This window comes from Manis javanica, chromosome 12, assembly GCF_040802235.1.
Source record: "Manis javanica isolate MJ-LG chromosome 12, MJ_LKY, whole genome shotgun sequence".
Classification (NCBI taxonomy): Eukaryota; Metazoa; Chordata; class Mammalia; order Pholidota; family Manidae; genus Manis; species Manis javanica.
The window spans coordinates 107156134-107171885 of NC_133167.1; the positions used below are offsets into that span (position 1 = coordinate 107156134).

A 15752-nucleotide genomic window follows, 5' to 3' on the forward strand; every position below is an offset into this window, starting at 1 on the left:
AGTTTTCTCAATATTCCTTTTAGCATCTACAAAAATGGTCATTTTGATTTAATTTGTTGCTCCCTGGTGGCTCAGTGGATGCCCTCTGCCACAGTCTACTAAAAAACACTTCACTTTTACACGATGCTGTACACTAGAAAAATATTTCATGTATATAATCACGTGGTTGGAATGGGGAAGCCAGCAGATTTGATTGGTTCTGGCCACATTTAAGACTTTCACTGTATTATTTGCTATTCCATATTGATTTCTCAAAAGTTACTCAAAACATTTTCATAAAAATGTTACTGACGAGAAAGCAAAAGTCCTCTTCTTTCTTATGTCTTCATAATTTCCCCAGCTTTGAGAAAGGAAATGATACAAGAGAAAATGTTATTTGCTACGTGCTTATGTTTATGCATCAGGCTTGTGCTGGGTGTTTGGTTATCCCAGTCTAACAATGTAGGGAACGGAAGTTAACAATGTAGGAACTTGAGGAAGTTAGATATGCTGCGTCAGGTAGTCACTTGGCTGGGAAGTGAGGGGAGACCATGATCAGACCAAGGCCTTCCTCCCACGAAGATGCACAGACCTGTCTGTGTCTGTGCATTTTCTCATGCTTTCCTTGTGGTTTGAAATAGAAGATTATATAAAGCATTTGCAACTACATACTTGCCGTTATATTTTATTTCCTAATAATATTAGGCTCTTAATCTACTTTTTATTCTTTTCTTGTTAATCTGTTCAAACATCTATAATCTACAGATTTTCATGTTTATTTCGGTTCTATGAATGGCTCTCTGTTTAGTCCCCCAAGCGTTATCTTTCACCCTTTTTGCATCTAGAGCTGCTCTGTCGTCTTGCTCCTGTGGTGGTGTTTTCCTAACAGCCTGTATGGTTCTCCCCGATCATTTGCTTATTACATATTTTTTTCATGAAATTTACAATTACAAAGTGCCAGTTTACCCAATTTCTGATTGTACGTGTAGATGTGACCTTCCTACTCTTTATGTTGAGGATTTGGCATAATGAACATTCACTGTGGACCTGACCCTTGCTCAGAAGCACTGTCAGAACTAGGTGTATTCCCCACCTGCGTCACCGATCTGCAGCAGGCACTCCATATCGGTCATGTATTGTTGGATAGCAAACTTGAGTGGCATAAAACAACAGTAAACATTTTGTTCACACCCTATAGTTCCCATGGGCCAGAAATTGGTTGAATCAGGTTCTTCCATGAGACTGACATCAAATGTCAGCAGACTGTGTAGCTGTGTGAAGGTCTGGCAGGCCTGGAGGACGCACCTCTTGAGCGATGCGCTCACCTGCTGATGCAGCCACATTGCTGCTGGCTGCTGGCGGGAAGCCTCGGGGGTTCCCGATGTGTTTCTTTCCCCAGGACTGCTTATGTGTCCCCGTGGCGTGGCAGAAGGTGTCCTTCAGAATGACTGAAGCTGCAGAGTCATTTATAAACTAGCCTGAGAAGTGACACACTGTCCCCTCTGTCCTACCCTTTTGGTAACATGGCTCAGAGTTAATGTAACATTGGGAGGAGCCCCCTAAGAGCACGAACACCCGGAGGAACAGGGGGGCCAGTACTCATCCCAGAGTCAGGTCCGTTAGACTTGCCTAAACCTATTGATGGCCTCATATTCACCGTTATTATTTTGCTATTGTTTCTTCATAAAATAAACTATATTCTTTTTATCCTCAAAGTTGTTTTCTATGCTTACAATCTCCATTTACTTTGGGAGGCAACTATCTTATCAAAGGAACACATTACTTGTTCTCTTATTGCTTATCATCCAGGATATTTTTCATTACCAGTTCAACAATGCATGACTATTCATCGTTGCATTATAATTTAGGGTATTTCCTCACTGTATGCAGATGTTCCATAGATTCATAAATCTCACCCTGAGATTTTTTCTGGATTATGTGTTCTGTTGCCAATTAGATAACTGTGTCTTTCTATCCCAGTGATAACTCAGATTTGTGTCTGTGTTTTCCTTTCAACTGGCTCCAGTTCTATCCTGTCCAGTTCAGTGAATGGCTCCACCATATCCTAGTCTCACAAGCAAAGCATTGTCAGTGAGACTTTCTTCTTATACAACATGGAACCAGTCACGATGTTTTATGGAGTTGACCTTCTTAAATCCTCTTGAGATTGCCATATGTTCCCCATCTCCATTGCTGTGGCTGTAACTCAAATCTTGTCATCTCTTGACTAGACTATATATTAATCTCCTGAATGTTCACCCTTTTTTCCATCTTCCCGCCTCAAATCCATCCTTCAGAGTCCTTCCCCAGCATCCTGCCATGGCCCCTCAGTACCTTAGATCAACATAACCCCGTGCTTTGTACTTCTTTGAACTCTTACTGCTCCCTTCACCCCCACATCTAACTCCTGTGTCTTCCAGAATATGCTAGATCCCTGACCATCTGAGCAACTTGGAATCCCAGGGCACCACACTCAGCCCTGAAGGCTTTCTCCTCTTCCTGCCTCTCACCTGCAGAACACCACGTTTTTGGTGTTCCTTCAAGGCTCACTGCAAAGGTCACCTCTTCTAGGAAAGCTTTCCTTAAACTCATCTTATAACTGACCCCTCCCAGCCTTTAGTTTTCCCTCCTGAGAGACTGCAAACCCATTGATGTCAAGGATTGTGACTAATTTCTTTCCAAATTCTCCTGACTGATATGCAGGAGTCATCTACTAAAATGCTAGTGAATGGAAACAGAAATTAGTTCCTTTGACCTAGGTGGATGACGAGACTGGCTCATTCTGGAGCACTACGAAATTACCTTTAGTACAAGCAGTTTTGTGTAGATGGGATTTCCAAGACATTGTCTGTTGGGCTTGCAGGGAAGTGGTACTACTACCATTTGGTGGGAAAATGCCTATGTGTATATACAATTTTGAATAGAAGCAGTTCATAGTTTCCTCACTACAAAATTGCTTAAGGAAACGTGATTTTAATATTTCATTTTAAGTGTTCAAAATAAATAAACCCTTTTAGTTACCCTGAACCTTGGTAATTGAAAATGTTACTTTGGCCAGAAAACTATGGCCTGAGGGCCAAATCCGGCCCTCTGCCTGCCTTGGTAAATAAATCTTTATTAAAACACACACACACACACACACACACGTTACTTTGATTATTCCAAGGTCTTATTTTAGAACTGAAAAATTTCTTTGGCTTCTTGAAAGCTATAAATTTTATGCCTAGTCAACCAAAATTTTGATGATGTAGCATTCCTGTAACTATAGAGAATAAAATAAGAGTTTATCTTAGCTATAGCTAAGAATGCCACATGTATTTTTTTCATTTAAAACAATTTCCATACACTTATCCCCTTGGCAACCAGAAAAACCATATTTTCTACAGTATCATCATTCTTTTTCCCCTCTAATTGCAATAAATTCTATTTCTCTGAGTCTGTACATTGTTATAATATGAGAGAGAATTTTTAATTAAAAAATGCTAAATGCTTTATTTTGCCTTTACAACTTTATAATGTTCAAATTACATAAAAGTTTTTAAAAGATTTGCTTGGTCTCTGTTTCTTGAGACCCAATTGAAAATTGCCTAAAAGAAAAAAATATGCATGTGTTTATGTGTGTGTGTGTGTGTGTGTGTGTGTGTGTGTGTGAGTGATACACACACAAAAAATAGGTATTTCTTTGGTTTACAACAGCAGGAATATAGAATCAAAGTTTCAGTTTGCTACTGGACACTGTCCAGAAAATTGCTGGACACTGACATCTGGATAAATAGCTGAGGAAGTGAAGGCAGAGTAATTAACTGCATATTTTCTTTAATTAAATAATTTTCCACTCTGTTCTTGCTTACGTTCTGTCACTGCAGCGGGAGTTCCGTGTCTAGGTGAAACAAAGGCGGGCCTCCTTCTGGGTGCTGGCCCTGTGCGGGATCTCTTTTTCAGTCTGAACACTCTTACTCTGCTTGGAAGTAAAAGTACATTTTAACAATGTAGCTACTGAAGAAACTGAGCCCTAAGGAGGGACACTGGCATTGCAGGATCGCTTTTATTTCTGCTCGGGTTATTGCCTTACAACGGAACAAAATGTGTCTACATTTTGAAATAGAAATACTGATTTGAGATTAACCCACTAGTATATAGGAAGTCAGAAGTTTGGGAGGTGTTTGTTATCCTTAGATGTTTCTTTTCCTTTTCTGCTTAGAAGTTACCTTTGTGGTTGAAAGGATAGCCTTTCCTTGGGGCAGTTTTCACGGGGCTCACCTATACCTTTCAATACTGAATCTCTGTCTCCTAAACCAAGAACTTTGCAATTGAAGTTGTTAGTGTTGAGACTTTTTATCATATTCATGCATCCAGCTAATATTCAGTACTGTTCAACTACAGACACCTAGTACTCTACTTGGGATTAGCAGTGGGTAAAAGGATTAGAATTAAAAGAAACAGCTGAACTACTGCCTATCAGGATATATTGAGAAATAGTGCATAGATAATGCCTTACTAGGGAAATGAGAGGCATGTGAATTGATGGAGTAAAGCATAGAGCCTGTAGGTGAAATAACTGGTGTCAGCAAAATACAGAAGAGAAAACGCACTTCCTTTTCATGCAGGTGGGCCTGCCTGGTACCTTGACACGTGCTGGGGCCCAGCTGAATCGCTCAGGGAGGGTGGATGACGGACGACCCAAAGGCTGGTGATGACATGATACAGAAGGCAGAACATGATCAGATTGCTGACCATGGATGGATAAGACGTAGGTCCTTGAAAAGTAATATGTACTTTAATTGAGTCATTTACTAAAAATGGAAATGGAATTTTCAGAAAAATATGCAAAGTCATTGAAAAGTAGAGAAACCAGAGCTTGGAAGACCAATCAGGAGGCTGTTAGTTTAGACATGAGGGAGCAAAGGGTTTGAAGAATTTGGATTTAAATGCCAAGGAGTAAAATTTCTTATTTAATGAAGGGAGTAGGAAAATTGGGGCCTTGGATAAGATAGTTTATGAAGGTAAGAGCAAATTGTTGGCAGGGTTCATTAATTCAGGTAGAATTATCTGCTAGTCAGATTCCTTATAAAATGACATTCCTATTTTTATCTATGAAATTAATTATCTCCAGTCTATTTCACTTCCATATTTTTCCATTTGGACTCTGAGGCAAAAATATATTTTATATGTTCACATATGAATTTTAGTAACCCAGTGTGTTAGTTTGTTCATAATGGCTTTCTAATCACTCAGAACAGCTTTCTCCTAATAAATGTAAAATATCACTGGAGATGCTTTTTAGCATATGTAGGTATAGATTTCATGTTAAAATTAATCCCTTTCTATGGTTAAGAATAGCTGGAGAATGCTGAACATGGAACACAAAATATTAATGATGCTGAAAATCTCTGGGACTGTTCTATGTAGCATAACAGAGGGATAAGGTTGTGGCTCTAATTCTGGAAATGAGTTCATGTTGTGGGCTTTAACTCCGTGTCTCTGATGGGAAATGTGGACACTACGTTTGAGTCCATGGGAACACTAATGGAGTTGATTAAATGATGCTTTCCAGAACTGGAGAACATTCTGTCTTTAGCTGTTAGCACATTGCAAGCATGGGACCTGCCTGTCTAACCATTGGACTGACAGGCGGCTTTCACTCTATACAGATGGAACTTTAACACAGCTTCATGAAATAAGCTGTTTCCTTGGCTCCCTGTCCAGATTAGGTCCCAAATCCCTTTTAAGAAAAGAAATATTATAACCCAGAGGGAGATGCTGCAGGGTGCAGTTTATGAAACAGGAAGAGATCTTTTGCCTTTAGGCTTTATTTTCATGTAAGACATTTATAAGCCAATAGAGAGAGATCCAAATAAGGACTGTTCTCCTTAAATATAATGCATCAAAAGTGGATAATGCCAGCAGTTGAGGACTCGAAGCCACCTTTGAAATCTTGGAAAACATGTCTTCTGCCGGTTGTTCCTTTAGCCCAATCCTTCCTTCATGGAGCAGCCTGCGTTAGAGCATCCCCACAGTGGGCTTGGGGAGGAGCAGGACCAGGCGCGACCAGTTTGGGAAGACGGTAGATGTTAACTCCTAAGCCAGGGAACTGTTCAGTGTCCTGTCCACTGAAGAGCTTAGAGTCTGTCCCAGGGGAATGAGAAGGCCAAGAAGAACACCAAGGAACCTCACAAAGGGCAGGAATTTCATGATACTTGCTTCTTAAACCATCATCCTATACTCTACACCGTCAACAGCCTATGCAAGAAATGAGGAGAAAGGAAATGATCTTCTTGGGCAAGAAGTGATCTACGTCAACAGTAATGGCGTGGAGAGACAAGTACCAATCAGGATGTATTACCAGAGAAAACAGATCGAATGGAGCTTGTGGGAGCATTGAAAGAAAGAGAAAATAAAAACAGGAAGACTCTGCTGGTTTTAGCAACTGTGTACTTCCTGGTGCCATTAAACAAGACTGAACCTAGAATAAAATATGCGGGGAAAATGTTGCTGACAACAGATTTACCCCTGCATCTTCTCCCCATACCAACTTCAGAGAAAAATCTGTCCAGCGCCATCCCCGAGGCTAACAGCCACTCCAGGAACCTGCACTCCAGTTCTGCCTTCTTTCTCCAGAGTTCCTGAATGTTCTTCTTTCCACCCCTTATAAAATATAAGTCCACTTTCCCTGAATTGTAAAAAATAAACACATCGCCTTATGTAACCCTCTGTTTATTGTCCATGGTATAACTACATGTAAAATTATGTCAGTTCTAATTTCTTCATGAAGATTTGCCCTTACCCCAAATTAATATAAATGTTCTTACTATAGGCAGTATCACTTAAATCTGTAAAAGTCTAAGAAATATGCTGAAGGTAAACTCTTTATATCCAGTATAATATAGTTTGCTTATACAGTTACATTATAGGAAGATTCATGGCTAGGAAGGAACAGGACAGTTTTTCAGCAGTGTGCTTGGGAAATAAAATGCCATTTCTATGTTTTAAGGAGAAACTTGAAAAATTACCTTTATGTTATCGGTTGAACACAAAGTCCATATGACTTTAACCCTGTAATATAATGATCTTATATAATCATATTTTACATTTATGTCCAAACATCTTCCATGTTCCTTATGACCCTAAATACTATCATACTCTCCTTTGCATCTTTGTGCTTCTTTGTACATTATTCCTATTTTCATGAATTTAAACTCTGTCAACATACTCAAGCATCTGGAATCAAAATTATTTACAAGATTCTAGAAATAGGGCTTTCGTTTTTCCCCTCTGCCAATTGCATCATCTCAAGTTACACATTTCCAATTTACTACAATTTAATCGACCATTGCTCCCACTGAGAATGCAGTATGATTTGTGGATCACTGATGGATTTCCCTGAAGATTATGATCATAATCCTTTTCTAGATTTCATCTGGAACTCTTTAAAGAGTTTCGCTTAAGAAGCTGAAATAGGGAAGAGCAGACTCTTAATACACTGCACTTCCATGACCTCCCCCGTGTTATCATGGTGATCTTGTGGCCAACATTTCTCGAGAGCTCCGTGTTTCAGTCCCAGACTGCTCCGGTACCCACAAAGGTCTGGGCTTCTAGAAGTCATAACTCACGTGAACTTCAAAGGCCGTATTTTGGTTTAGGAATAGTCACTCCTTTGGATAAAAATCAGTAGATATTTTTAACAGAAGTGTAGGTATGGAATGTGACCTTTTATTGCACATACTGAATGGCTAAAGCTGTCAGCCAAGAGCGAAGTGGCGGGTCCTAGAGAATATGGACCAGGAGGCAGAAAGCATAGACCATGTCAGAGCAACCTTTTCCTTTTTCTGATAACTCATGCTGGCCTAGTAGTTGTGGGGAAATTGTTATTATAGCTCTCAGAAGAATGTCTTAAAGGAAGAGCTCATATGCAGATGATCATGACATTTACTTAAATATACAAAAGCCCCCAAGAAACAAAAGTAAATTTAGAATCATACATTTTTTTTAAAGTCAACTCTCATCATGTGAAATGTCCCTCTTTATCTCTGGTAGTAACTATGTTTTATATTTTCATGTTCTACCTTTTTTACTGTCCTTTTATTTTTCATCTTTCTGTGTTCTTTTATTTAAAGGCTTTTTAAAATTGAAAGCCGCATGTCATTATCTCTTCTGACCTTTGTCTTTTAATTGAGGTATTTAGTCCATTTACATTTATTTCAGTTAATTATATATGTAGGTACATATTTATCATTTCATTTTTCACTTCTGTTTATCTTTGTTCATTCTTTTCTTTTACCTTTTTAAAAATATTAATATGTTTTAAATAATTCTCTCCTTGTTAGTATGTTAATATTAATTCCTTTAAAAAATTCTTTCAGTGGTTCCTCTAGAGATCACAACATGCACTCAAGTTATTTGAGTCCACCTGAAATAAAACATACACAGATTTTCACACTGTAACTTACATAGCACTTTAATTTTACTTATATCACTCCTTTTTTACTACTACTGACATTTAAGTTAAATGTACTGATCTTTTGAGTCATGTAAGTTGGTTTTCTTTTTAACCAGTTAGTGCTGGTTTAGATTTACCCACAAATTTAGCCTTTCTGATGCCCTTCTTTTCTGTCTGTGCTGCTTCTATCTGGTATCATTTTCATTTTATGATTTGTATCTCTAAAAAGAAAAAGGAAAAAAACTCTAGTTTGTTTTCCTTTTTTCTGCTTTTGTTTGTGAAAAATATTTTCTTCAGCACCTTAATTCCTCAAATAGATCATGTCTTTCTTTGGCTTCCATCATCCATGTTGTAAAATCAGCAAATTTAGGGCTTTTCTTGATTCTCTTTTCCCTGGGATCTTGGCCCCTCCCATTGTGGCTGTTCTAGTTACTCTTGGAAGCTTTCACACATCTGATTTTGCATTCGTTCATATATTTATCTCAGTTTCGTATTTCCTGCAGGACAATTATTACAAGAAACAGTTTTTATTACTGGAAGTGAACATCCAATAACTCAATCTTAAATGTACATTATTTTAAATGTCTCTTTTCTGATGTCTACTTTTGTATTCATGCCTGAATAATGGATTTTGTGAAAATAGCTATTCAGTACAAAGAGGATCAAATAATGTAGAGAAAAGTAGACAGCATAATCCAGTTTGTGGGAATAAATACTTGAGCAGTTACTGATAAACCAAGGCATTACTGATGCATTCTCTATATCTGCGACTGTTTCATAAAGGATACTGGGTACTTAATTTACATTTTAAGCCAGTGAGATGTTGTGCCAATGTATCTAATCCATGATGCAGCAGGACATTTAGAACCACTCTGGAACAGACTAACCCACCTTAAAGGAGTGGAGGGAATTACTCTATATTGTGGATGTAAATAGTTCAGACATCAGACAGACTTCCCATTGCACTTCATGAATGAGTAAAGTACAATACCAGGATATTAGGAGTGTTTGGGTACTTATGTGCATAGCAATATTTAGTCAGGTTTAGTGGGAGGAGTGTATACATGTTTTGCCCCCACATATTTTATTTTCAAAAACTCCCCAGAATATTTTTAATAAAATAGTGACTGCACCAAGTGACCACTCAGTTCCATGACGCCTGGTGACTTTCATTAGAATAATGTACTTTTTCCTTCTAACTCTCTCTTATTCTTACTTCACCTCCCGTAAATGCCCCGGTTCTAGTTGCCATTGATTACTAAGACCCATCATTACGTTACTAACAACTTTCAAGTAAAAAAACAGAGACTTTTTGCTTTGAATTATACAGTAATTGTATAATTATTAGTATGTAAAATTCCAGAAACATTAAAATGAGAGACAAATTCTATGGTATGAAATCAAGAAATTAGGAATATATCAGCGCCCACTGAATTCTGGTTACCGTGCCAAGCAGTGAAGATAAGTAGGTGAATGAGACATACATCCTAGGTTGAAAGAGTCCCAGCCTGGGAGAAGCATGTGTAGTGCAAACTCATAGTTATAACAGCATGCTAATGCATTAGTGTGGCATGTCTGGAGGTTCCATGGGAGCCTGTAGAAGATGAGACTGTTGGTCATAGCCTGATAATCAAGGGTCATGCATTCCATGTGGAGGAAGGTAGGGATGTCTTCAGTTAGCAGTTATATCCTCAGATGCATCCTCCAAAAGCTAAGAACGGCAGCCCCTGGAGAAAGGATTGGAAGAGAAGCCTCAGTTTGGTGCTTAAAGTAATGCACAAGAGTCTTCATGGTCTGAACTGAGATGGTAATGATGGAGAAACAGAATAGATATGGTTTCAAAGTGATTTGGGAAATTCACATGGACTGAGTGACTGGCATGGGAGATGTAAAGGGACAAAAGGAAATTTCTGAAGTTTCTGATGTGTGGTTTTGTGTTTCTAAGTTGTGTGGTTTGGAGCCTTATCAGCGTTTACAGGGTAAGACAAAAAATAACTAATGTTTGAAATGTTGAGTATAAGGTGCCATCGGCTATGTTGGAGAAGCACTTAGTTCCCATTCTCAGGAGACCACTGGGACTACAGGGAGACGTGTGAGGAGACAAGCAGGTGGTCTTTACAAAACCGTGATAACTGATGAGACAAGAGAGAAAGGCTCCAACATGGGAGATGGCAGAACTGTGGGGCCCAGCAACATGCATAACACGGCGCGAGAAGGGGGCGGAAGAGAGACAAGCTGGAGAGAGAGGAGAAGAGCAGGGGGAGTGTGTTGATGAAGAGGTGGAGGGATTTCCAGGCGAGCACACAGGGCATGATGTCAGGCGCCGTGGAAAACTTCAAGAGAATGAAAGAGCTGTATTCAGATCTGGGATGTAAGTGAGCTTAGTGGCCTCATTGAGCCATTTCAGTAGAGGGTCAGGTGACCTCAAGCTGACAGGGTTGGGATGGAGGGAAGGAAGGTGGTAGAAACAAGTAGTGCTTTTTTTACACTTGTAATTTTTATTAAGCAGTCGCGTTCCTGCACATTGGAACTAGGATAAGCTTACAGTGTAGGTCTCTCTGTGCATGTCTTTACCCATCTTTCAGACTTTTCCTGCTTTTATATTTGCTGGTGACATTCAGAGGCCTGCTTCTGAAACACCTTCCACCAGTTCCTTTCGTGCTCTTAAGATGTCACTCTCAGCTTGCTTTGAAGTCCCTTTACCTTTGACAGTTTTCAAAAGAAACATGAGCATGAAATAAACTCTGGTAACAACTACAATGGTGAAGTCAATTATAATAAAAATGAAACAAGCAAAAAATCTCTTCTAATCTAATAACTGCTATTTCTCTGCATAGATGTAGACATGATGTGAATTTCATCCATTGTCAAAATGTTTCCAGGACTCAACATACATCATGACTGAGGTATATTAATTTAGGTTTTCTATTTGGAGTATAATATGGGAAAAAAATTGTGAGGAAACAGAAAATGAGGGATTTTTTTTTGTCTGCTGAAGAGGTTTACAGTGACATTTACGGGTCTTTAACATGAGGTTCCACAAAGGAATTCCTTTTCATGGTTAAACTAAAAATTAAGTTATTTAACTTGTGTCCATAATTTGCATGCAATGCTGATTCTTCACAAATTTAAGTAGATAAAAGGTATCATCCAAAAATATGTAGTGGCAGAGTATCTTATAACTCATCTCCCCATGTACTTTTCGTTTATTATACAACTGGTGATTATAGTAGGATTTCTACCTTAAATATAGTACCCAACAGAATATGGTTCCAGTTGCCATTTTGTAATTTTTGAGTGTTTAATTAGATCATGTGTGTCAAAATGTTTGCTTAAGGTACTTAATTTAGCAATTTCTTCCTTCCTAACTCCCTAAAATTTAACTAAATTAACCCCATGTTTTTGAGACAATATTTTCTGTATACTTATCTTAGCAAGCTATTGTTGAAGTACTATTTACTATTCTTTAAGCCAGTTTTGAAGGTTGTTGTCTTATATCTTTTATTTTTGGCATTTTTAGATAGTTCTTAGATTTGTTTGAGGAATAAAATGATCAGTAACAAAACCCTTATTTTTATGAAAGGAGTATATGAATAATTCAGTAATTTCTCAAAGTTCACTTCTTTATATAGGGAGCTGATTAACATGTTAAAAGGAAAGTGCTAACAAATCGTGGTGGCTTAACACTGGGAGAAGCCATACAACTCAGACTTGTAATGGTTCATCAAAGTATTTTTTAAATGTCCCTTTTTACTACTTTAAGAATCAGAGGTTTGATATTATAAGGTTATTTACTTATTAAAAATGTGACTTCTGAATGACATTAAGAAAAAGATTTATGTTTTCAAAATAGCTCAGCCATTTTACCAATCTTCACATTTCATATATAAAAAATTTCCCCAATGCATGTAGTTAGAACCTTTCATTACTGATGTGGAAGCTTTGAACATTTGTTTCTAGGAGTAGACCATATTGTGTGTGTGTGTGTGTGTGTGTGTGTGTGTGTGTGTGTGTGTGTGTGTGTGTGTGTGTGTGTGTGTGTAGAAAATTTGGCTAATTTTTGCGCCTGATGCATTCTTCTGCCCATAGATATTTGACAAAAAATACATCTAATTTATTATTGCTTATGGTAAATATTTATTTCCTTTGCAAAAATATATATCCCAGATGACTAAATGTCATGAAGTGAAGTTTTGAGAGAAGAATGAGGTAAATAGAAATACAGATATACCAATTTTTAAATCCAGGCACAGATCTGAGTGAGAATAATTAGGAACTTATGCTGTTAAATGAAAATTAGAATAAAATATCTTCTATCCAACACCTTGTCAGCCCCAGCTGTAGTTCTCTGCAATGCTTACTTTGGAGTCACACCAAATGCTCTTTAGTTCCTTAGAACAAGATATGACCACCTCCACAAATTATGTCACTTTTGTAGCTAAATGTTTTTTTTCAGGAAAGCAAAGGCTAGTAGGCTTCAAAAATAAGCCATGAGCTTTTTAAATTAAGTTTTTCACAATCAGTCTGCTCTCCACCCCACCTATAACTTGGTATATCTAAAACAAGAGCAGACGGCGCGTGGGGCGGGCAGGAGCGTAGAGTACGTCTGAAATGAAAATTCATGGGGTTTCGTTGACTTAATAAAATTATCTGCATGTTAAATTATTTACAATATGAAGACATTGCTCCAGTTTTCACTGAGTATTGCATTTTTAAAGATTATCTTTGCATGTGTTTATTTGTGCAGTGTAGAAAAAAATTTTCTAGTTCTAAAGTTGCTGACCATTCTGCCTCTGAGCTCTTTACTCTCCCACTTCTTTGGCCCCACTTTGTCCTTCCCACTGTCTCCTTGCTGAACACCGTCAGAGACTCCACGCAGAACCCGGGAGGGCAGAGGACTTCGCTTGCTCATTCACTGTCTGTATTTAGTCGGTTTCAGATGTTTCAAGAAGAGATATGGAAGAGATTTTTCTCAAGTTAGTGCCATCAACAAAAGTAAGGTGGTAGGATTGGTAACAAGGCATATTGACATTTTCAGAAGCCCTGTCAGTGATGGCCAGTGATGGAAGGGAGCAGAGTAGCTTTATTTCAAGGTTGAGCCAACAGGTGCTTTGGGATTTGAGAGCACCCAGGCAGAGGGCACCTCCGACCTCATGCCATGTTCCCAAAGTGGCTGATGCCCAAGCGAGCTCTACCATTGATCTGGCCTAGAGTCCTTTAAAAATCAGAAGTCCTTTTGATTAGCGGGCTATCATCTTCTTTTAAATAGGAACGGAAGTGCTCACCTTCTGTTACATCAGCTCCCCCTGAGGGGGCGGTGTCATCATATCATATATTTGCACTATTACTGAGATTCTTTAACTGTGTTTTCATTGCTTTTAAAATTTCTTCAACATGTCATTAAAAATGTCCTGCATTAAGTGTCTCCCCTTTTCGAATTCTCTATGGATTGACTTCTTAAACATATTTGAAAACCATTTTTTCTGATATATAGCATAATTTTCATAAAACAAGGAACATGGCACTAAAGAAACAAAACATGCTAATTGTTTTAAGTAAAAAATTTGTGATTAAAATAATTGGAATAGTGACTGAACTGTGAGTACAGAATATTGCCACCTTTAGGCAAAATATTCAGCAGTCACTTTGTAGAACTATTAAGAGAGAGAAATTGATGACTTCTATTTTTAGTATCTTTCTAGAAGTGGCACCCTTCAATCTTAGATGCTAAAGGTGAATTTATTTAGTATTTTCTACTGCTTTTCCCCACCCCAGAAAAAAATTGAAACAGTGTTTGGACTTAGTTATTTCCTAAGTATTCTGATATCTGAAATTCAGATCTTGGTGCTCATTCTTCCATAGACAAATTCTGTTAGCTTACATAATAACAATAGACACATTCTATTATTTTTCACTTAATTGTGGAATTTCATGAAACTGACTTGTCTTAAAACATCAATATTTCATTTCTCAAAGAGGTATAATACTGATTTATCTTAAAATGTGTGGAATCACACTTGAGTTTAATATCCAGAATTTGCTCAGATTAAATCTTCATTCACTCAGTAAACATTTCAGAGACATATCTGAGTATTGATGTCACATAAATATTTAATATTTAAGAACTTTAAGCAGGACTGCTGTTTGCCCTCACGCAGGCCAGGTTCCATGAGCATGAGAGGCGAGTGGGAGTGGATTTCAGCCCTTGCTCAGCTACTTCCTTGTGGACTCTGAGTCCAGGGAAGGCTACCCTACGTTTCTTGTGGTCATTTTTAATTTAATGATGCTTTCTTTGTTTGCATTTGTTATTTTTGCTTAAAATGATGCCGGTAAACAGGAACATTGAAATGCCTATGTAAACTGAAATTAAAAGTCCATATAATAATAGGATATGGAGCTTTTTTTGCAACAAAAGCCCTGTTTCAATATTACCCATACTTTTCAAACTGTCAGTCAGCCATCATGGAGTTCTTACAGCATTCCCAACTCTTACGGATTCTATAAGCCTCCTCTGAACTCTGGGAAAGAAACAATGATCACAATTGTTGAATGTCTTTATATACCAGGTTCAATGATAAGGACTTTCATTCATCAAGTCATTAATCAAGTTATTCCCTCATTAAGCATCTTTTACATCCAGTAAGCTTTCAACATACACCCGGTATTTGGGAGGCCTGGCAACCTGGCATAGGTCCAGAGTTTGAGCCAGGATCTTGTGGCTTATGTGATTCTGTTCTTCTTCCTCCAAGAGACAGGCAGAATCTTTTCATTGTAATATGCCCAGGCCAAAATGTCATCACCAATTTTGAAGAGACAAATTTCTGAATTATTTTTGAAACTTATCAGTATAGGCTGTTTCTCCAAAGAAAATGTCTGATTTCTATTTCTAGCTAGTCTCACCCATCTCTGCAGTTTAGCGCCCATTACCAAGGGCGGCAGCTTATGAACTGGTTAGTTCTAGAAGACTGGCGTGGATAGGAAAATGATGGGGAAAACATTGCCTTCTGGCCAGGCTGTAAGCGGAAACAAGTCTAACTTCTGTGTCTCCAGCACAGTGTTTCTCCCACATTTTTACAAACCAATTCTCTCTCCCAAACTCCAGATGTATTTGTGTAACAGCCTCCCTGACATGTCCACACGGATATCTTCCAACAATAAGATACGCCAATCCAGGCATGTCCAAAAGGAAATGCACTATTCTCTGAAACCTGCCCACCCACCGATTTTCCAGCTCCGCTGATGGAAAATGCACTCTTCCGTTTGCTCAGGTTAAATTCCTCGGGAGTCACCGAGCACCACCTTTGTGACTTGCGGCCTTTCATGCACTTGTAACGAA

At 38.3% G+C, this 15752-nt stretch overlaps 1 protein-coding gene across 3 annotated transcripts in view; it reads left to right on the forward strand.

Moving 5' to 3' along the window:
• The window catches only part of GPM6A (glycoprotein M6A), a 238611-nt gene that overhangs the window by 164220 nt on the left and 58639 nt on the right, over positions 1-15752 (forward strand). Inside the window, exon 1 of one of the 3 annotated variants that reach the window (XM_017651845.3) lies at positions 4632-4729. The exons of the other annotated variants lie outside the window; for them this stretch is intronic. Within the exon in view, the coding sequence (XP_017507334.1) occupies positions 4648-4729 (82 nt within the window). The 5' untranslated portion in view covers positions 4632-4647. Of the gene's footprint in view, positions 1-4631; positions 4730-15752 lie in introns of those variants that run through there. 3 annotated transcript variants of the gene reach the window in all.